The sequence below is a fragment of the Phaethon aethereus genome (assembly GCF_964289735.1).
Source record: "Phaethon aethereus genome assembly, chromosome: 16".
NCBI lineage: Eukaryota > Metazoa > Chordata > Aves > Phaethontiformes > Phaethontidae > Phaethon > Phaethon aethereus.
In genome coordinates, this window is record NC_138592.1 from 6406425 (window position 1) to 6429631 (window position 23207).

Here is a 23207-nt window from a genome sequence, read left to right on the forward strand (position 1 = left end):
AAGCGGTTTGGAGCGGGCGAGCGAGAGCGCTTGGGTTTTCCAGCCTGCTCCTCCCACCAGAGACAACCTCCCGCTGCCGCTCCGCCGCGCAGCGCTGCACACACGGCTCCGCCGCGGCGTGCGGGACGCGGGCAGAGCGCGCCGCTCCCGCTGCCGCTGCCGCTGCCGCCGCCGCCGCCGCCGCCGCGGGAAGCGCCTCGGGCCGCCGCCGCCGCCGCCGCTCCGTCCATGGGCCGGGGCCGCTAGGCAGCCCCCGCCGCCGCCGGCGGGCCATGAGAGGGCTGCGGCGCCTCCGCGGGGGCTGCCGGCCGCCGCAGTGAGCGCGGGGCCGCGCCGTCCCTCCGCGCCGCGCCGCGCATGCCGGTGGGGCGCGTCCCGCGGCGGGGCAGCCCCGCGCCCCCCGCGCCGCCCCTCCGCAGCCGCCGCCGCCGCCGCGCCGCGATGCCGGCGGCGGGGCGCGGGCAGCCCGCCTCCTGGCTGCTGGTGCTGGGCGCCGCCGCCCCCGCCCTCTGGCTGCGCTGCGTCCTCGCCGACTTCACGGTGGACAACGAGGTGCACTCCAGCTTCATCCACCGGCGGCTGCGCGGCCCCGAGCGCCGCGAGATGCAGCGGGAGATCCTCTCCATCCTCGGCCTGCCGCACCGTCCGCGGCCCCACCTCCACGGCAAGCACAACTCGGCCCCCATGTTCATGCTGGACCTCTACAATGCCATGTCCGTGGAGGAGGGGGCGGCGGGGGCCGCCGCCGAGGAGGGTGAGGGCTTCTCCTACCCCTACAAGCCCATCTTCAGCACCCAGGGGCCGCCCCTGGCCAGCCTGCAGGACAGCAACTTCCTCACCGAGGCTGACATGGTCATGAGCTTCGTCAACTTGGGTGAGTGCCTGCCCTCGGCGAGGCCCGGGGGTGACCGGGCGGGGGAACCGTGCCGGGGGGCGGCCGGAGCAGGGCCCTGGCCACGGCGGGAGGGCAGGGGCCGGTAGCGCAGGTGGCCCCGCAGGGAGCCATGGCCACAGCGGGTTGGGTGGGTGGCAGCCCGCTTGGGTGAGGAAGGGCAGGTAGTGGCACTTAGAAGGGCGGCTGCGAGGCAAGGTGGGAGTTCAACAGCACCAACATGGAGGGGGCTCTGACTTCCCATCACAGCATTTGGACAGCCACAAGCTCTCGCCACGCTCCAGCCCGCACGCCGAAACACGAAGTTCTTTGTCATCTTCCTTTGATAGTTAACTTGCCGCGCCTCAGAAATTGGATTTGCAGGTAGGCGTTGAACGGGAGGATTAGCGGGTCTGTTCCGCATCCCGCACTGCCAAGGAAGACACGAAACCCGGGCAGGACCACGGGTCCCGGCACAGCTCTCCGCGCCGGGCTGGTGCTCGTGCGGGATGCAGAGCCACCAGGGCTGCCTAGATGGGTAGTCCCCTGCGGCATCCCAGCGCCGTGCTCCCTCGGCTGAAGGGGCCGAGCTGCTCCCACATGTTTTCCTAATGGCTTGAGAGGGATTCCACAGTAAATCCTTATTTACTTCCGCAGCTTTTTCTGTTGACCCTGGTTTATGCAGCTAACTCGCCTCTTTTCACAAGCACATGTGGATGGGTTTATGCAAATGATACGAAAGTTGGCATGCTTTCTATGCGGCTCGCTAGGCCTCTCTAATTGGATGCCACGGCCCAATCTGATTTCCATTTGCTTGCTGTAGATTGCACACCCGCGTGGACTGACTTGGCCGGATTGGAGTAAAACATTGTCGGGATGAGCATTCTATTTTAAATATATAATTATAGACCTGGTTCACTCTGTCCATTTTTAGACCTCATCATGTGCAGCTCGCAAACCACCACACGTAGAGATTGTGTGCCTGCAAGTTCCAAGACAGAATCTGAACAGTATTTCCAAAACACGATCAAGTCAAACTTTGCCCCAAACAAAGGGAGACGCAAAGGGCAAGAGGAGCTGACCCCTGGCACGTAACCCGCTGGGGATTACAGACACCCCCATCGCCAATAAATCCATTGGAAAGAATCCATTAACACCTTTATGGATGTCACTGTTCTGGACACTTCCACTGTCTGGAACTTCAGAGGCAGCGAAGATTAAATCACCACCTAAATCGCCACTCTCTAATCCCAGTGCTTTAACTAACTGAAAAGCTCAGCAGCTGTAAAGGCTCTGTGACACAGGTTAATAATTATTAGACACGGTAGCCATCCCGGCACAATTCTTGCACAATAGGGAGACACGGGACGCTGTGGGAGATCTCTAGTTTGCATGAACTGCACCTCCTTATTAACTACTGTAAGCTTCTCAGTGGGAAGCTCTGAATTACATCTGGCCTGGGGGCTGCGCTCTTTGAGAGCGCTGGTGCTTTCCGTTTGGAATTACAGTGTTTGTCTAATCGCTGCTAGATACTTAAGCCGATCAGCAATGATACATGTAAAATCAAATATTTGAGCAGCCAAAAGTACCAATGGCGGTCAAATATTTGACTTGAGAGATAAGAGTGATCTTGCTAACGTTGTTCTGTGTGGTTCTTGGGTCCTACACCGGGTACAACCAGAAGTGCAGGGAGAGTCCCAAACAGGAGACAAAGGATGTTGAGATAACAATAGTGAAATTCACGCTTCTGTTTCCATTTCAGTAGAGAGGAGAGAACCCTTGTGAAACATGTAAGTACATAACGGCAGGGAGTTTAGGTCTGGGGAAGTAGCTCTGCTCCTCGGGTGCAGTTATTTACTGCATAACTTTCATCAGTGAAACTGCAGCGCTCCCGTCTATGCTTCCTACGTAAGGGTCACCTTTGCAGCCCACGGGAGTTTTACGTGAAAGGAATTAATGTTCAGGTCCCTGATTATTTTGAATACAAAGGAGTGGAATCAATCCATAAACTGTGAAATAAAAATTACATTTTGGATGTGTCTGTTTCTACACGAGAACTTTTTATAGGGCGGGTTTTACCTGTATAAACTGTATGTGATCAATAATCTGCGTCCCGATGCGACGTGATGACAGCGGGTATATTCAGCCATTTCAGCCTGCTGGGTTTTGTAGTCGGCTTAGAAGTCCAAAAGTGTTCTTTATGCAAAATACTTAATTATAATTTTATTTCATTGCTGTCAGTGTGGTCAGTGACTAGTAAGAGCGCAGGCAAAATCCAATAGTTTTAAGGACAGGTGGACTTATTATCAGCAAGGGACATTTCGGAGGTTTATCTGTACTGGTTTGTTCCCTTGTCAACAGTGCATGCCAGGACGAGTTTAAAAAGGACATAGATCTATAATAGCTTTCTTCATCACTGTGCACACCTTTCATCCCATTATAGTCATCGGTCTTTCATCTTTATAGGACAAAGACAGGCTTGTTTATGGACGTTTTAATGAATTAGACCAGCCACTCACTCCCGTATATAGCCAAATACAACACCTGTTTTGATACATACAGTTTTCTCTGTCGTTCAGGGAAAATTAGAAGATCTGTTGTAGAACTGATTTTTTTTGGAGACTTTCGACAATGATCCCTTTTAAAGCAGAGCTGAAATGCTAAATGCAGACTGTAGTAAACTCTGTCCTAGTTTTGTAAGAGATACTCTCTGAGCATTGCATTTCACAGGTAGGCTTTTATTACTATACTAGAGCCATAACAATGAGGAAGTGTCACAGCATAATAAAGTCTCATCATAGAATGGAGGAAGTAAAAGTGAGTAAAGAAATAATACTTTTAAATTTTAATAAATAAAACATGCTATTCCAGGCTTCCAAACGCTAATCTACAAATACACTTTTTTGCTTTATCTAGTTGTACAACGTTAGAGGGGAAAAAAAAAAAATTACATTGCAAGATTTACTGGGCTACGTAGTAAAAAAAGCCCAACAACACCCCCACACATTGATTTCTATGGAGGTACTGTGTATATTTATTCCAGAGAGTCTATACTCGGTACTGGTAGGGAGGAACCAGAATACAGGTGCTCCATTTCAGGGTTATGTTGCAGGGAGCTTTGTACGAAGCACGTAAGGTTACTGTAAAATCTTGGCAATTAATTAGATTTAGATTTATAACCAGTTAATTCACGGGCTACATTTTGTCTTAGCTTACACCTGTGCTAAGATGAATGGGGAATGGATTTGTGTCAAGAATGAAGTTACATGTGAATTAAAAGAGAATTTAGCCACAGTGGTCTGACTAAGTCAGTTAATTACTGGCTAATTTTATAAAATTTATTACTATAATTTCAGTATTTGGAATTTTATTTCAGATCCTGTCCAAGTACAGTTTACAAACTGATCCATTTTAGGAACTGAAAAAACGCAAAGTGGTTTTTGCACAAGATTAATTTCAAGTTTATAAACAACAACCAAGGAGTAAACATCCTCTAGATTACTTAGACCCTCTCTTCTAAAAATAATTGAGTTGTCCTTATGTGGGTAATCCTGCCTTGGTAAACAGACTTGCTTAGAATATTTTTTAAAGGAGTCGGCACAACTGATACGCAATTTGTTAATTTGTCTCGTGGTTGATTATAAAATGAACAACATTGTTTAATCCTGGCAAAAAATAAGGGGGGGGGTGTGGAATTAGTCATTCTTGGAAGGAGCACATGAAAGTGGCTTTTGTTAATGTAAATCAAGAAGCTGAAGAGCCCCCAAGTTTCCTTTTATTTCATACCATCTGGCTATCCTTTTTGTTGACAAGTGTTTGGCATGGGGAACCATCTCTTTGCCCTTTAATAACAGGCTTTAACACTGTAGGGTATTAGAAAAAGATTCTATAACAGTTAAAAAATTTCCTTCGGGGAATACTTTATAAAGTGAGCACGGGCTGCAGGCATTTGCAGCTGTAACCTGGCTTGTGTTAAAATTTGGAAGGGGCTGCCTCGCATTCCAGCTCACTACAGGCCTTCATTGGTGTACAGCCAAAGGTTAATATAGATGTCACACAGTTTTTCTTTGGAGAGCCTCAGATATAAGAGTACGCGTACAGCTGTGTTTTTAGTAACCCTTTCATAATCACTTCTTTTAAACCTCATTTTCCTGCTTATATAAATCAAAGATTTTCAAGGATATTTGACCTGGATTTGAACTTATTTGATCTTCACATATTTCCCCCTTGAAACAAAGCAGATTAAACGTTAGCCCTGGGTGCCTGCTCACGATCACGTGGTTTGTCCATACATTAGGCCAAGCCCTCGGCTTTTTCCCCTCTCCTCCGCCTCGTGCTGTTAGAGGCTCTGGAGCCTGGGCAGGTACAGCCCGTAAGTGCTTTGGGCAGCGGGGGTACCTGCCACGCTTGTCGGCGTGAGATCCGCTCGGGCGCAGAGCTTGCGGCGACACGAAGGCGTGCAGCGCGCTGCCCGTGCAGCGAGGCGCCGGCCCCTGTCCTTCGAATGCACGGCCCTGTTCCGGAGACGCTCCTGCACTGTCGGATTTCCCGGTGCCAAATGGCAGAGCAGAGCAGGAGCTGTTTGCCTCGCCACGCGGGTGCGGTGGCAGCAGGGAACGGAGCAGCCGAGGATGGATGGAAGTCGTCCCCGTCCGCTGGCTCGCTTGCGTGGCAGATTTATCCCAGGAGCTGGGGCTGTCCCGCGTTCCCACACGGGCTGTCCTGGCGAGGGGAAGCCCCCGCCGGGAGCTGTCGTTTAAAAGCCAGAACACGACGGCTTGTGAAGCGCTTTGAAGGAGACAAGCCGTGATGGCCAGGCCTTGTGATGCTTGTAACGGGAGCCAGGCGCAAGTGAAGCGTGCAGGACCTGCTCCCGCGCGAGCTCCGCCGGCCCTCGGCTTTGCCGGTGCGCGCGCGCATCCCCCCGTCGCATCCCCCCTCCTTTCGCAAAGGAGGGCTAATGGCCTCCGGGCAGGCGGCATGAAACCGGGCGTCCCGTTTTTGTCTGTAAATAAGCTTGAAACGCTTTTTCGGGTAGGGGGGAAGAGACGTGTGAAAGAAGGTTACACGAGTGGTTGGAAACATTAATTAAAAAAAAGATTATAACTATGAAAGCTCAGTGAGGGCTGTTGACAGGCTCCTTTTAAATAGGACACTGTGATGTTTTAGTTTAATACATTCTGGCAGTGTCACCGGGGTTAAGGCTAATACTGGGATGTGTGGATCCTGTCATGTTATTGTCAGGAGGAATGCAGGGATTAGGTTTAAAAGTGGCGGTGGGTGAGTGGTGCAGCTGTGTACACTTATTATAAAAGATTTAAGTCCCACTGGTAAAATCAATATATTAAATTGCAAGAGCCTCTGTTTTTAATTAGTTTAAATCAAATATACTGTTAGTGCCATTATGGCTTCTATCCTTGGACCGAGCGAGGAAATACTAATATTTGTATGGAAACTCTTAATTTGTGGTTAAAATGATAACACATTTAGTTTTACGCATCTAAATTGTTCTAACTGGATGAATACCGGTGAGAAGTTGTAATGATGGGTGAAGTAATCTCAGCAAGAACACAAAAAAGCAAATTTTGATAGCAGGCCAGATAAAGAGACTACCTGTTGATACACAGCATTAAGAGACCATGACGTTTTAAGCCCTTTCCAGTGGCACAGTCCTCCTCTCTGCAGCCTGCATCAAAATACTCACATGAAATGACTCTGTATGCAATATATATAAAAAAATAAATTATGCTATTGTATGTATATGTTTCTTCTCTAAAGGGAGGGAACTTCTACAGAAATGAGTGAGCTGCTTAAATTAGTTTCAGGATGAAGATTTTCATTCTACAGCTGTTGAAGTAAGTGGGACTGCTCACGAGGACTAATCACATGGATAAAGTTCTGCACACGCATATGTTTGGAAAATGGAAACCCATGAGAAAATTCTTGGCTAGGTCTTCATTGGTGTAAATTGTCAAATTTCTTCTGAAGCTGGCCCTACGGTCTCATTTATACAACTGTACGTCCAAAATAATTCCCATAAACTCCCTCTTGATTTACACTAGCACAACTGAGTGTAGAATTGGGCCAAAGAAATGCCCCTGTGTTGAAATAATGAGCATGCAGTAGTTTCTGCTAGAGCTTCAAACAGTTTTCTCTCCTAATCTTATAATCTTAACATTGTTTTTGAGGGAGGTTTCCTTTGCTGCAAATAATCAAAACATGAACTAGCACCTATTAGTCACTGTTTATCATTATTAGCCCAATCCATGTTGTTGAACTACAGCTGAATTCCCATCTTTGCAACAAAGAGAATTTAACAAATAATGTTTGACAAAAATGTGAAAGTGGTATTTCTTAATACAAGACATATTTCATGTGGAGAAACTTCAGTGATGAAAGATTCCTGGTATCAAAATATCTGAATCACAGTACAAATAAACAGTGTGTTGTAAAGACTGCGGGGCCAAATTCCGTGCTGGAGTAATTCCACTGAAGTCAGTGGAGTTGTGCCAGGAGATAAACTGCCATCCAGATCTTTTGGCACACACGTGAAAGCCAGAAGTGTTTGCGATTTGGTCAGTAAACATCTTTGCTGAGAAAACGGTTGCAAGTAGCAAAGTTTGAACCTGTTCTAATTTAAGTACCTCTTTCAGAAATCCTTATTTTGTTTATGAAAAGTACAAAGTTTGCCGAGACCCGCTTTAATTGGGTATACGTTGTACAATTCCATTCTTTATACATAAATTCACCTGATTTACAGCAGGTAACGCAGGAGGATCTTGGGTGCGAGCTCATGTGTGCAAGCCCCACGATACTTAAACGTTTGTGTCGACTACATCTTGAAGTCAGTGAAAATCCCTTAGTGATCCAGATTGAGTGGATTGAATTAATGGCAACTTTGAGACTACAAGTTTTAGTGTAATTGCTTTATTGTTTTGGAACCAAGATGCTTACAATCCAGTTCCTGTGCAAACATGTTTAACGTGTGTTAATGTGTTTCAAAACCAGACTCTCTCGGCAAAATTCTGCTTTTCATTAATTGACATCAGTAGCGTGGTACAGTATTTCAAAGCACTGGCCAAATATAAACTGTGTTTCTAATTTCCTTACTTTCCTGTGTTTGGAATGCCAATGTTAATTTGTTCCCATGGAAGAGTGAGACCTGCCAACCACAGTTTTATATAAATGACTTTACAGTGCAGGGCTGCCAACATTAAATGACACTTAGGAATTTTCATGACATTTTGTATTTAATGCTTGTGTGTATGTGTGTGAGAGAGATAGAGGGAGATACATGGGATGTTGAACCGCACAACCACTGATGATCCAGCCAAATGTTTGAAGAAATTTATCCTTTGAGTAGCTGTTTCTTAATGTTTCTTCTCATTTAAGATTTTTGAATAACCTGTCAGATATTACATAGCATATTCCTTCTGCCAAGAAAAAACTATTTTGCAGTCAATTTTGTTGCTAATTATCTAAACATTTCTATGGTTCCCCCCACCTCCCACAGTTTTAGTGACTCATTAACAGATGAGCAGAAGGACTTTTGTTTATGTTGTCATTCTGATTGTTATGGACTAGATTGTAAGAATTACGCAGCATGAGAAAATGTAGAAGTAAAACAAGCTGCCACAACTAAGGAATAGGTAGATTAACTGATTTTGATGAAACTGCCAACAGATAATATTTTTTAAAGAATAGGAGTAGCTAGATAAAATAATTTGCTTTCTTAAAGTCAAGCATAATCATAGTTTCTTTAGTGGTCTGTACTCTCTTTGTACATGAAACAAAGGTGAAGTTCCCTTTAAACAAATGTATTTTAAACTGATGATGGTGAAAACAATGTCTGTTTATGTATTTCTCCTTTTATTCCTGGAGGATATTCAAAATACAAATTGTTCGTGTTTCAGTAGATTCCTCTTAATGAGTGCTATGGTTTATCTCTCAATTTTCCCATTTTATTGGAACAGGTGCAGTGTCTGCCATCTGTGCCAGCCCTGCGCTGTACCAACAAACAAAGTGTTGTTTTGGTTCACTGGATTTAAAAGTCTCCTGAGAGTAAAGAAATGAAAGAGAAAGAATTTAGAAAGTGCCTAGTGAAGGAAAGGCACTTCAAGTAATGTGCTTTGTCACTCAAGTCTTCCCGTAAATTACCTTAAAGTATTTCTAAACTGTTTGAAAAATTTAGTCCGTAGAGTATTAAGTTTCTGTTGCATCCCGGAGGTCACACGCTATCCTTTGTCAACTTTATCCTACCACAGTAGCTTCCAAGTTAGAATCTTTTCTTGTCAGGTTGAATTACATTTTACAGGAATAAAAATTCTTTTTGCCTTGCCTTGAAGTAGAAGAAATGTAAATTTTCAGCGTTTCACTGTTTCTGATTCCGCCTCATTTAAAAGATACTGCAAATAGCCATCCAAGTTTAAACAAGATGATGTTGTAATTAGACAGAAAAACTCATAATTATTTAAGGGCTAAACCAACAACAACCACCCTTTCAGGTTCATTTTGACAGTGTTTATCCAGCGTATCTGGAAAGGCTTACAATTAAAGTGCCTGAAGGGTGGGGATGAGGTTTTTCAGCATGCAGTCAGTGCTGTCGGGTCCACCTGGCCTGGGAAACTATGCAGGCTTTGTAGCAGAGAAAATCCCTTAACTTAGATCTTCATGGCAAGTTCTTAAAAGCTACCGTCCTTTTTTTTTTTTTTTTAAGAAAAAAAAAAAGGAAGGGGGAGAGGGAAGGCCCCGCTTCCCTCTAAGCAATAACGAAAACGAGCAAGTGCCTTTTTAGGCCCTTGACGGCGAGGGAACGCCATCGCGCTGACCAGGCCGACCGTCTCGCGGCGCACCATTTTTTGAAGCGTTGCCCGTCATGCGCCGCTGCCTTTCAGACGAGCCAGAAGTTTCCTCTCGTCAGGCCGCAACCGCCCAGCGCGCGGCGCGGGCCCGAGCGGCCCCTGCGCGCAAACCGCCCGCGTCCCCGCGCAGCGTCCTCGGCTGCGGCAGCCCGGCGCGGGGCATCCAGCAGCACAGTCGCCGACACCATCTGAGGAGCTGGCCCAGAGGCCGTTCCAAGCCCGGGGGCTGCAGATCGGGTCGAGCTTCGGCTCTGTTACTGGAGCCGCTGGGCCAAGCGCGGCCTGCGGTCGCCTCGTTTCGTTGGCACCGGTGGGGCTGCCCTGTCCCCCGGTTTTACCGAGCATTCTTTCCACAGCACAGCGGCAGTGAAACTTTTTAAAAGACACCAGAACAACCCTGGGAGAACTACTAAAAAGTGCTCATAAAATCATACAGCATCAGTAGCTGGGAGTTATAATTCCGACGGAGAGACAAGTTTCTTACCGAGTAAGGATTAGGAACAGGCCGGTAATATCTCGCTGCTTGTGTACCTGAAACGCCCCTTGACTTTGGTGAGTCCTTCGGCACCCCGAGGGAAAGCAAGTTCAGGTCTAAAGATCAAAAATTACGGTAATCTAGAAATTCTGAATTCTGGTGCTTGCAATGTAGTCGCGTTCGAATACTTTTGTATCACTGTTTTAACAATTTATTTACACCAGCCAAGTATCTGTGTTGCCATGAATGATAATCATTCGCCACTAACAGGAATCAATTCCTAATCGTATCTGTTCTACCCACATGCTCTGCTCCCCTGGTTCTCGAGGTTAAAACTTATTGCTTCTATCACTAAAAATATTCTGAACATTTTAATCTTGCTACTTTTATTTGTTTGTTACTGTGCAGTCATTACAATCCCACAGGGACTTTTCAGATGTTAATAAAGAGTACTGCACATCACTTTTCCTGAAGCTTGTGTGGCACTATAAACATCATGCTGAGTTCAAGTTCCCCTTTCTGACCATATCCTTAAAGAATCCAGCATTTGTTAAGAGAAAGGAGGGGATTTTTTTTTCTTCTTTTTAACAAAAAGAAAGAAAAAAAAAAAAAAGAATTAACTTTAGCCTCACAATCTGCTAGCTACATAAAGCAGTAAATGTTCAGTTGAGGCAGGGAAAAACCAGAACTGCTGGAGATTGGTTGTTTCCTTTTGGAGGAAACAATAAATGTGCCCACTTGTATTTTAACAACATTACTACTGGGCCCCCTAATTACACAAATATACTTGTAATAAACTGCAGAAGAGAAGAGCTGAAAAAGAATCATTCAGCATAGGTATTTCTCTTCAATTGAAAAAGAAGCTTTTAAGTAACCGCTTTTTTAAGTCTTGGCCCAAATCATAAGATGAAGATATTTCAGCACTATGTGATGAATCATTTGTCTTCTGAGATAGGTGAAAAGGAGAAGCAAATCCGACATGTGGTGTAAAACTTTCCTCATTGGTGTGAACACAGCTTTGACCTCTGAGTACAATAGTTCCTGCAACTCAGTGGCATGCATTATAATCAAATTACAAGAATATTAGGCTCCATATCCACAGAAATCTCTGACCGTTACGCTACATTAAAACCTGACACAGGGACTACAGAAATACATGGAGGAATCCAGAATGATGCAGAAACGTGTTCAAGCAAACCCCAAATATTTTTTCAGAAAACAGTAACTGTCACTTTGCTCATTAGTCCAAGACTGTGAGATGAGAGCTGTTTCACTGAAAATATTAGAGAGTAGGGGAAAAATCTAAGTCGGTGTGTCTAATATGCCGAAAGTCTTTCCTCTGCGTATTGGCAGTCGTAGTCCCACGAGAGAGCGGTGACTGGTGGGCAGGAGACCGAGCTGGAGGAGAGTGATTTGTGTTCCCACTCGTTGAGAGACGCTTTCATAAACGCCACACTCTCAGTTCAGTGCTGTTTTTAAGAGTTGCACGCAACGGGACGTGAGCTGCGTTCCCTTCATTCATACCAAACCGATGCGAGGACACGGGAATGTATTACAACAGCTGATCTTTTACCCCAGAACTGCAATTGCAAAATTGCGTTTGAAGACACACAAAACCCAAAACAAAACAGAAAATGCTGTTGTTAGGGGCTGACTCAGGAGGCCTGGATGGCCCAACCCTAGTGAGAGGCTCAGCCTCAGGAATCCAGCCCCGCGATCTGCAGCATGGTATGCAGGGCTAGGTGCTGCTGATGTCACCGATGGGCTTATCTTGTACCAAAAAAAAAAAGAAATTCCTCTTGTATAACAGGGATCGTGGGTGGGAATTAAACTGAAAATAAATCTCCTAACCTTCAGATGCTGTTGCGCCCGGGGTGTTGGCCACCAGCATTTAAAGCATAAAGGGAACAGACACATGCACACACTCTGTACATTATATGTATCTATATATGTCTTCCCAAGGATGTTTCTAAATTATAGTTTAAACTTGCCATCATTTTAAGACACTAGCATTTTACATCTACCAACAGAAATATATGTGGATGCCATCAACTTACAGATCTTTAATATTCATAGCTCTCAGGCCCATATGCTTAGTTAATAAAAGAAGAAACAGTCCCCTGCCTGTTTCTCAGTAAAAATGTGTTGCACAGCAAACATTCCTAGAAAGCAAAAAGATTGTACGCACAAGGTCCAAGTCCCGTCACAGGCAAAAGGACAGCGGCTGGCCGCGAGGATCCCTCTGGGCAATGCCCCCTCGCCAGTTCCCGTCTCTCAAACCCGGGAGGCCGTGCTCGGCAGCGCAGGGGAAACATGGTGGTCCAAAGGACAAATGTGAAATAGGGCACGAAGTCCCACTTTCATGAGTGAGGGCACTCTGGAGTATCTTTTTAAGCAGCAGTTGAAGTCTCTAATTGTTACTTTCCAAAATGTTTTTGCCCATCCCTCCAAACACTGTATTTCTGTCTAATTGTCCTGGCTTATACCCTGCGTTAATGCCACCGGACCTCCCACATACAGAACACCTGGGAAATGTGCAATAGGTGTAGCCCTATGGGTGCACGCCGAGCTCTGCGCTCGCAGGGTTTCCCCCCAGGCAGAGGGACCTTTCCCCTGAGCGGTTCGTTGCCCCTGATCTCCCGGCGCTTGCCCGACCGAGCAAGGCGCAGATGTTTGTTATTGCACAGAGGAGCAAATAAGGTCCAGCCGATTGTGGCCTCATGGCACGGCTCAGAGTGTATACATTCCGAGTTGAAATTTTGCTGATTACAATCAAAGACTGAGATTCTTATCTGACGGCCGCAAGTCTGATATCGACGGGTTGTTTTGTAATATCCCACAAACTACTTTCTTAGCAAAACCAGAATCTGGGATTTCAGCTGAGAAATCCAGCAAGTCATATGGTTTCAAACCTGGAAAACGGGTTCTTGAATTATTTTCCTTTTATCACAGTAAACCACAAAAAAGGCTCGATTCCCCGCGCCTGCGACTCCCGCCGTGTTCCTCCCAGAGAGGCTGTGCAGGTGTAGACCCACACGCTGGAATATTTGGGGGGATGCTGGTATTGTTGTGGCAATACTATATTAAAGGAGGATTAATTAGATTTATGTTATTTATTTGGGCAGCTGTTCAGTAGATGAAAGGAAGTCTAATGCAAATGAAATTAATAAGCTGTAAGAGGCCAATGTGCCGTCACTTCTCCGCTCGCGTCCCTTAGCACGGTCGGTGCAGAAACGGGCACATTCCTTTGACAAAAATGAGGCATTTGAAGATTCCATCAGCTGAACTTTCTCTTTTAAGTGTTGCCAGTAGATGCACAATATATACATGTGCTTTTAAAAGACTTTTATTTTGAACTCAAGATGTGAATCTATGGTATTAAGGAAAGCAGAACAATCCTTTATTTAGCTGCACCTGCACCTTAATGCCTAATGAGTTTAGTCTGATGGAATCCAGACCTCAGGAAGGATTATAAATTCTCATTTGATTTCATTTACTTCTAAAATACCTTAAACCAGCTGTACCAGTCCAGAATCCAGTCCTTCTTTCTATATCAGTTTTGCAAATGTTGTTGAATCTTTTGCTGTACTAAGTAACTTTATGCCTTATAATGATACACCAATAGTAATACGGAACAGAAGGCAACTTGAAAAAATCCTGTAGTGGAAGATAATTAGCGGCATATAAGCTTGAAAAGCGCCAGTTCATGAGCACAACTTTCATAAAGTTCTTCACACTCTGGAAGCAAGATTAGGAAAAAAATGAAACTAAGCTGGTAGGCAATATTCTCTCACTGGCCCCGTGTAAGGCAAGAGAAGCCTGGCCTTGCAAATGTGGAGAAACTGGCTCTCTGGGGCGTTAGTGGTAGGTTTAGCCATTTCTGTCTGTTTTGTATAAACACATCAGAGACCCTCGGGCAGTGACCTTCCCAAGATTACTGACTCAGGCTGTTTATTATGAACAGTATCTAATTTATCAAATACATTTGAAGACTTCTTAGTTTGCCCCAGTGTAGTTACTGGAATGCAAGAGCATAATTTGATGCTGTTGCATCTCTGCATGATACAGTCGTTGCGTCAGAGAGTTACTATATCATGATTTGTTTTTCCTTTGCATGTCCTCTGCACATGCCTTCTTGCAGATGAAGGTGCCTGTGCTGCAGGCTCCCAGCTTTGGGCAGAGCCGCTCAGCCCGCCCCGGTACAGACCTGGGGGTGTCTGTGAGCAGGCACCCTTGGAAGAGCGATGAGCACCCTCCAGACTGCGTCATTAGCGGGCTGTCTTCCTTAACCTGAGGTTAGGTTAGAGCTCGCTAAAACCACTTCAGGGAAACTTTCCTGCCTTCCCCTGATCTGAAATTTGGTCCAAGCTTTCAAGAACTGTTTCACACCTGAAGGCTTTCAAGAATGACCCGGATCTTTTTATTGCAAAATTTGCATTTCATCCCCAATAGCCCATTTTAGGTTCCCCTGTAGTAGTCTCTCGTGCTGCCCCTTACCTTCCCTGGCTGAACACACGTTACCTCTGACCAGATCTGCTCAGCCCCTTGTCTCTCCTTTCTCGGGCCCGGGGATCTGTCTCCATGTGCTCAGCGCTGTGTATGCAAGCAGACGGGGCAGCCTGCTGGTTTTTGCATCAGTGATTTTTTGAGAGGCCTCCAGCCTCAGAGCAGGTTGCAGGAAGCACCTTGGGCCCCATTTGTCTGCTGGTTGGACTGGGGGATTATTTTTCTCAATGAACCATATTGTCACTAACTTTTCTCCCTCTTTGTGCTCTGCAACCTCCTCCCCCTTGAGACACCCATCACCCTGCTCTCTCCTCTAGACAAGGACTATCCTCTTCTGTGCTGCGGCTGCCACCTCGGTCTCCACTGTCCCCACCTTCACCCGTGATTCCTCCTCCTCCTCCCCAGGCTGCCACTATCTCCTTGACCCTTGGATGCACTGGCAAAGCGTGTGACTTGGCGTTCACACCTAACGCTGGCACAGCCTCCCCGCGAAGCTGACCACGCCAGATACAACTCACTGGTCTCACAGCACCAAGAAAGCAGCCTTGCTCCCCTCCGAATTACAAAAAGAGAGCGAGCAGTATAACGTAGCAGTTGTCTCTGTCCAAAGAGGGGAGGCAGAAACGTGTTCCTGCATCTTCACGTACCTCCCACAGCTGCATCTAGAGGATTTAGGGTTTGGGGGATGCACTAGACAGCAGCGCTGCGTTGGTCCGTGCTGTGCCTTGCGGTGCAGCCTGTCAAGGGTGAACACCAGCCTCGCTTAACCCTGCTGCCGGTGACAGCGTGAGAGCTCGAGACGTTTTGTGATGGCTACAATGCTGGCCAGCTGGGAGGCCAGAGGAGGAGCCACGTTTTGCAGCAGACCCCAGCTTGCCCCTCTGTCCCTCTGGAAAAATGCGTCCCCCCTCCCCAGTGAAGGGGGAGGAGAAATGGGATTTGAGAGGCTGATGAGGGAGGCCCTGCAGGAGATTTCCTTTTATTGGATTCCTGGAAGGTGAAGGTGGAAATGGAGGGAGTCTGTCTAGAGGAACAGCTTCGTGAACTCCCATTTACTTCTTTTCCCTGTCACCCCCCATTTCTCCATTCCCTCACACGCCCCGAATCCTGCAGCAATCCTCAGCGCATCACAGCAGCTGCAGACGGATTGCAGCGCCCTGCGCTGCCGGGCTGCACGTGCTAAGGCTGTGAATAAGGTATTCTGAAGACACACAACTCTTCCCTGCTTATTTAACTTTGCTTTCCCCAGATACACATACAGACACTGCAAACTCAGCATCAGGATTAGCACCACGATCGGTCTGTTTACCATTAGGAGAGTTTCGTGTTCACAGAGCAGTCCCACGTGTAAATTTTTCACGATACCTTTCATCTAGTCTGGCTCTGATTTCAGCAGAGAAACCACAGCGTAAACGGGTACCGATCAGGGCACACTCGGAAAAGAAAATGGATTACCTGTGCATAACCTGCCCAGATATTTCACGGATGTTCTTTAAACATAAAGTAAAACTTTTCACCGTCCAGCATTGCCTTAAAGTGCCTGCAAAGAAATCCCGGCAGGGGAACGTCTCCAAATGCAGAAGGCAGCACGCACGCTTCTCCCTGTCCTTTCCCGCCCAGTGATTACGTTTCCCCTTTGCCATCTACCATCCTAAGGAATTTTAACTTCAAAGCCTGCTGGGTGACCCGCGGCGAGAGGATGTGGCGACTCGCAGCGTCCTCCCGGCCCCCCCGCCTTCCTTGGCGCTGGGCTCCGCATCGCTCCCCAAAGCCCGGCCTGAAGCAGGTACCACACTAACCCTGAGCACTGGAAGCACGTCGGAAAGGAGCCAGGCATTTTGTTAGAGAAATACCAATTTCTGCCCTGAGTGGTCCTTGCTAGCTGAAGTTCAACTTAGTCAAGGAAGAACTTGCTGCTGCTTCGGAGATAATTAAACCCATCTTCCCTCAACCCGCTGTTTGTACATGCACAATGATACCATTGTTCAGAGTCATGCAACACATATGCTGACATTAAAGTGTTTAATCTTGTAGTACAGTATTCCATTATTTTTTGGACATCTGTACATGATAGAAAGGGTACGTATTAAGGGATTTGTTGACAAAGAAATGGCTAATGCTGATACATGTGTGGACTGAAAGGATCTTTCCAAGTTGTGTTCAGCAGTAGGGAGAGCGCTCCTTCCCAGGCCCGACGCCTGGCACAGATGTGATACGCGCTGTTGCTATTACCACTTCTCAATTTATAACAAGGAGGCAGTGTTTAGAAGAATTTTGGGAGCTCCCTGCTGGGTTTGTGGCTAGGTGGTCTTGCTGGCAACACCACCTTCATGCTGAAAGCTGAAAAAATGAAGTGATGGCTAAAGGAAGAATATTAACTCCAGAGGGCTTTTTTTCTCCCACTCTTCGAAGCAAAAATGCTTACTCCGGATCGCTTTGCAGAGTGAGCACTGAAGAATTTCGAACACCCTTGTTTCTAACCTCTGGAGTTGGGGATCAGGATTTATGGAGCCTGGCTTTCATCTCATTTGAAATGAACGCATTAGTCCTGCTGTCTACCCATAGATTGGGCAGGACTTGGCCCTGCCACACACTGAATTTACCAGACAAGAAAATAGCTTATCACCTTCACCTCCCTTTACCCAGCTGTAAAATGGGTACATGAGCATCAAGCGTCTGGGTGCAGGTTCTCTTCTGCTGAGGGCTGCCATGGCTCAGAGCAACCCCTTCTGCAAAGGGCAGATGGGGGACAAGACCATCAGGACGGAGCTTCTGCAGATAACCCAGAGCCCTCTGAACGCCTGGTGGTCTCGGGCCTGTGGCTGAAGGACAGGCTCTGTTTTTATAAATGGCAGGATGGCAGCAGTCCCTGGCAACTGGATGCATTAATGAGTTATAGAAAAACCACAGACTATTTTTCTAGTAAGCTTATCTAGCAGAGCAAAATCAAGGGTGCATTTGTTTTTCCTTAGGTTTCTCCAAAAACCTGCAAGTAGCTTGTAGATGAGTTGGAGAGCTGCAACCATCCAATGTAAAAAAGCCGTCCAAATGCTATTTTTATCACTCTTAAAAAAAAAATCCCACCACACAACCCAGGACATTTGCTCTACTCCCAATACAGGACTCCCAATTTATATTCTTTAACTATTTCTTCAAATATTTCTGTAACTGCTGCTTTAGCTGCCTAATGTCAGCATGTAAATCTTGTAGCCGAGAGGATGAAGCAAATGAAAACCAATCACAGAACTGCACATTCAATTCTTGCCCTTATAAATTTACTGCCACTGCCCCTGTAACTCTTGCTGTTGAGCACAATAAGGAGGGAAACGTGCCGTAGCAGACCGTGGCCTGGCATGACATTATTGCAATCTTTATTATACTCCCCGTTTTCCTCAGAAAAATCTAAGGACTGACTTTGCAGTTCTTGCTCAGTGGGCAACCTCGCTGAGCCCAGCAGGCTCTTCCAGCTGCAGAGACCGCTGGGTCCCTCCCCTCACTGGTCTCCCCCTTCTTGAACCTCACTAACGTAAGGAGAAAAAGCCTATATTTCATAAGCGACACGGTTTTATCCCCCAATTTAGAGACAAAGAAGTGCAATTTATAGAGGGAACATTTAACGCCTGTTAATTACAATCCCATCAAGAGGTCTCAAATTTGGCATCCTGAGGATCTACAGCGCAGTTTCACATCTGCCGCGAGCCCGGGGTCCGAGGGGTGGCCCTGCCCTCGCTCCCACCGTGCTGGGAGGTCCCGGTCCTTCTCCTGCCACCGCTGCTCCTGGGGCACCGCGGTGAGCCAGGCGAAGGTGGGATCCACCTGAAAACTCCTCTGGGGAAGGGGAAGTTATTTTCCAGTGGGCCCCATTTCCCAAGGGAGTCAGCGTGGTGACGCAGTAGATGGGAGCGGACCTTCCCTTTGAAAGCAGTAATGTACGTAGGCTAAAAAGGCTGGTGGGGCCCAGGCGGAGCTGGTGGCTGCAGGGCAGCTGGTTTCTAGCAGTCCCATGCTCTACACTGAAATGATGCAAGAGAGTTTCCGAAGTTTTGGCGTGGCTTTCTAGGGGCGGTGATGGAATTAAAAGTAATTTTTCTAGGAAGATTCAAACAAGGGTTTGCGCTGCTGGGTGAAAACGGCGTAACGCAAAGTGTAGCTTGCCCTGTCAGGAAGACGCGAAGGTGAAAATCCACAGGCTCGCTGGACGAGCCTGCCGGCCCTCGGCCACCTCTGAAGACATTGCGCTCATTTTCTGCAGCTGTCGGAGGCGAAGCAGATGAAGAGTTTCCTACCCACTAAACTCGCCTACATGACTTCCCCAGTGCCAGGCAGGCACAGGTAGACTCTGAAAACCTGTTAGACCTTGATGCCAGAGCGTAGCAGATTTTTTTTGGCATCCAAATCTCTGAGGGGTTTCTCAGGCAACTGCTGATGGCTCTGCAGTCGAGTCTCCTGCCTGGCCGAGGGGCTGAGGCGAGGGGGTGTTGTCTTTTGGAATCTATTTTCCTCTGACTTATCTTTCAGTCTCAGGAATTCAGGACCTTTAATCTATTTGAGATTAAAGTCCTTTACAAATCCCTTCTGGCCTTTTTTGGGAGTAAAGAAGTTACAGACACCCTACTGCACATTCCTTTTGGTGTTTTTTTTCCTTGCAAATGAGAAACAAGTAGCACTCTAATTGTTGTGAGCACTACAATAAACGAGACAACTACTCTTAAAGCGCCTTATAAAAACAATTATCGTATTATCGGGTGAAAGTGTTAACAGGAAAATTTAAGTTTTTACTTGTCTTAAGTATTCAAAATGTATTCCAAGTCCATCACCCAAACGTGCTGGGGAGGAGGAGGTATGGAATTACTGAAGCTGTTCCAGTTTGGCAGCCTGAGCACAGAATCTATTCATCTGGTGTTTACTTTGCTTGTGAAAAAGAGATTTTTTTACATCTTCAGAAAACAAGAGCGTAATACATAGGTAGGTAGATTGGCAAAAGGAAGGTCTCTCATGAAATCCATTGAAATGAATGGAAATATTTCTGTTGACTTCCCTGCGGTCTGGATTAGCTCTTTAATGCTTCTGTAATAATTATTTTTTAACACAGTCATTCTTGGAAAATAATTGCTGTGATACACTGCTGCTTTGCTTGACACATGGAGTTAGTGATTGATACTGTGCTACTGTGCTCGGTACCGAGGCTAAAATGGTTTAGTTTCTTTGGTGTGCGTAGAGAGAAATAATAACTACTGCAAGCTACGTCTGAGCATAATCTTTGCTGTCATGTATCGTGCCTTGCCTACCATCAATCCGTATTACAAAACCAGTGGTCCAACCAGTGTTTACAGAATCAGCTCAGGTCAGCTTTTCACTTACCAATAGTGATTTACAAAGAAGCTGAAAATAGCTGGGGTTCTTATTTCTAGTCTCAACATATTTTGCTGTGAAAATGACCGAACATGGGATCAGTTCTGGTTTCCCAGCTTTTTGCTGATGTGTCATTTGGTTTGGGCAAAAGTTTGGGCACCCTGGGGTATTAAACCAGGATCACAAGCTTTTCTGTCCAACTTTACTTTTTTGGTACTGGTTTCAACTGTATTGCTCCGAGTTCTATATGTCAACAACTACACTTTTTTATCCCTGCATCTTAATGTTTTCAAGTTTTGTATCTGAAGAGTACACATTAGGACATGTCAAGACAAGTACCAGGGATTTGTTGACATTTTATCTCCAGCTTTCCTGTATCTTTGGATCTGATACCTGGCTACTTCACACCTGAGCACATATATCCGTACTGTTTTCTTTTAACCATCCCTGTTGTTGCACAACTTGTGCCCTCCTGCATCCTCTTGCATCACCACAGCGCCACAACAGAGCCGGTTTGGAGAGACAAAGACTTCAGAGAGATCAGAGCCTTATCTGTATCAGATAGACGAATGCAGTCTGTGCAGCATTCAGATTGTGGACAGATAGTCAAGGCCAGACTTTCAAAGATGCTGAGCCTACTTGCATATTTGCAAAAGAGGTGTGGCAAATTTACTGATAACCACCAACCTAAGATATGTGCTTGTTTTGGTTGGATCACCTTAATTGTCCTGCACACTTTTTGGCGCCTGCTTATTTTCTCATGCATCTGTTTGCCTCCATCCTACAGCTCTCAAGTCCCATCATCTCGACCTTTCTTTTCCCAAAGGACTATGCCAAAAGGAGTGTCTGATGATCCCCATCTACCATAGCTACAATTAACTGCCACACTCATCAAGCCCAAGTGTTATTTTGTACCAGCATATTCTGAGCTGTGTGTTAAATTAGGTCATAATTTGTGTACAGTGGTTATGCCTCCAAAATGCGATACCACTTCTAGAAATGAGGAGAGATGTGCATTTACACATGCATCACCTGTGAGCGACTTTGGACTGTTTCTTTAGGAGAGGAAATCCACCGTTTTCCCACAGCTAAGGCACACAGTCTGTTTCATAGCAGAATTATTTTTTAAGGGTGTTCTTGCTTTTCACATTTTACAACCTTTGACTACACATCCAGCGCTTTGGCTTCCTCTCCGAGCAGCTGCCTTGACAAGGCATTTGAATTGTGGCAGTTTCTGAGCTGGAATTTCCAACATTTGAAATTAGGAACTGGGCTAAAACCATCCACCAAAAGCCTTTGGGTAGTAGCGATTTGTAAGAACTATGAACCTGGAACAGACATGAGTTCAAGTTCTTTGGGCAGAAGGGCTATTAAGTATACCCAGAAAATATTCATATTGCTTGATGACTTTTAAGGGAGCATTTAACACATAACGGCTGACAAACAGCTGAGATTAAGTCCTTCAAGAATGACCAAAAGCTTCTCATTATGGTAGGCTGTGTCATTTTATAGATCTAATGGCGAAACTACAGTCGTATTCAAAGAGCTGTAGCAATTCTCTCGGCTGTTTCGGCGAACACTTAAAATACCACACCACACCCCCCCTCTTCTTTTTTTTTAAACACACACACACCCCCCCAGTTCAAACTCCTCAGGTAATTAATTGGAAACGACCCATTGCAGTATTGTCAAAGGTCTGACTAACACCCATCAAACCCAGGAAACTCAGCGCTCCCCTGCTTACCTCGTGCTGTTACGCTTAAGGTATTACTGGGGTCTACAAAAAGTGCACGATCATATATACTGTACCATATGTTCACAAATACCAACGCGCAGCAGCATGAATTAAGGATAGGATTTCAGCCTTCATAATGAAGAGTCTTGCTTTTATGAGTTCAAGTCAGACCCTTAACGTTATTTTAAAATAGATTTTGGTGTTTAATTATGTAATAAGATTTACTGCAGTCATCTAACAGATGTTGATTCAGGGTCAGTGTTTCTCATAAATTAGTTCTGATAGGATTTGTTACTTCTGGGTCAGCAGACAGGTCCAGAGTGCAAAGAAAAAGGGGAAAAACAATAAACACTGAGTTGAAAGGTTTCTTGGGATTCTTTCTTCAGTTACATATCCACATATTTTCATGATCTTAATGACTATAGCCACAGGAATGTTTGCTTTAACACTAAAGATGGCTCAGGCCAAAACCCTATATCCAAACATCTGCAAAGCATGGGAAAGTTCAGACTTCGGGGCTTTTTATTTTATGACCCTGGCCGTCAATTTTTCATACTAATATGACACATTTTTTCTAGGGCTCTGCAGTGGGAATCACTGTGAACTCCAGCAGCACCCAAAAAAGTTTCATCTTCATGTGTTTGTTGTCAGACTTTGTGTATGAAGCGCAGCCAAAGACTGGTGTTGGCCGATGTAGTTGTCATCACATATGTACACTGAAAAGGTGCACCCACCTTCCTTTGAAAATTCAGCCTTCCCACATCTTTGGAAGCAAATCGTGTTGGTACATCCTACTGCTAGACCTCTCTATAATACACCCTGCTGGTGATGTTATCCGTAATGTAACTAAAACCACACAACATTATATTCATTCTTCTATAGTTGTGGTTAAAGGAGCTATTCCATATTAAAATATTTTTTCCTCCCCTCTATAATTTAGGTGCAGACAAATTCCTTTGAGACTGAAGTCATACCCTTTATACCTCATTCTGCTGAGAATACTTCGGAGGAAAGGGATTGAGGCACATTTAATAGTGTTGCTAGCACTTACGGGGCAGTTTTAGCCTGCCAAGTGTTTGACAAACACTGGTGAATATTCACAATATTCCCCCACTCCAGGGTATGGGAGACTGAGTGATCTTCCTGAGGCTGTACGAGATCTTATAGCTAGAGGCGCAAGTATGACATCGTTCATTCAGCGCGTGCAAAGACTGCTCAACCTATAAAACCCTTTGCTGAACTTAATCGCCGTTGTCTTGAAAAGTTTAGGGGTTTCATACCTAAAAAACTCCTCTAAGATGAATCCCAGCTATTAGTAAGAGCTCTGAAGTATTTCCCTGAACAGCAATCATACAGTGGCAAACGGCGAGCCCTGGACTCCTTGCAGAAGTAATGTGCGAGAGGAGG

At 45.9% G+C, this 23207-nt stretch overlaps 1 protein-coding gene across 1 annotated transcript in view; it reads left to right on the forward strand.

The window, feature by feature from the left end:
- Positions 1 to 357: 357 nt before the first annotated feature.
- Positions 358 to 23207, forward strand: part of BMP7 (bone morphogenetic protein 7) — a gene marked incomplete at its 5' end in the record, with an annotated part of 44956 nt that continues 22106 nt past the window's right edge. Inside the window, one exon of the mRNA XM_082007088.1 lies at positions 358 to 874. Coding sequence (XP_081863214.1) covers positions 358 to 874 — 517 coding nt within the window. The remainder of the gene's footprint in view (positions 875 to 23207) is intronic.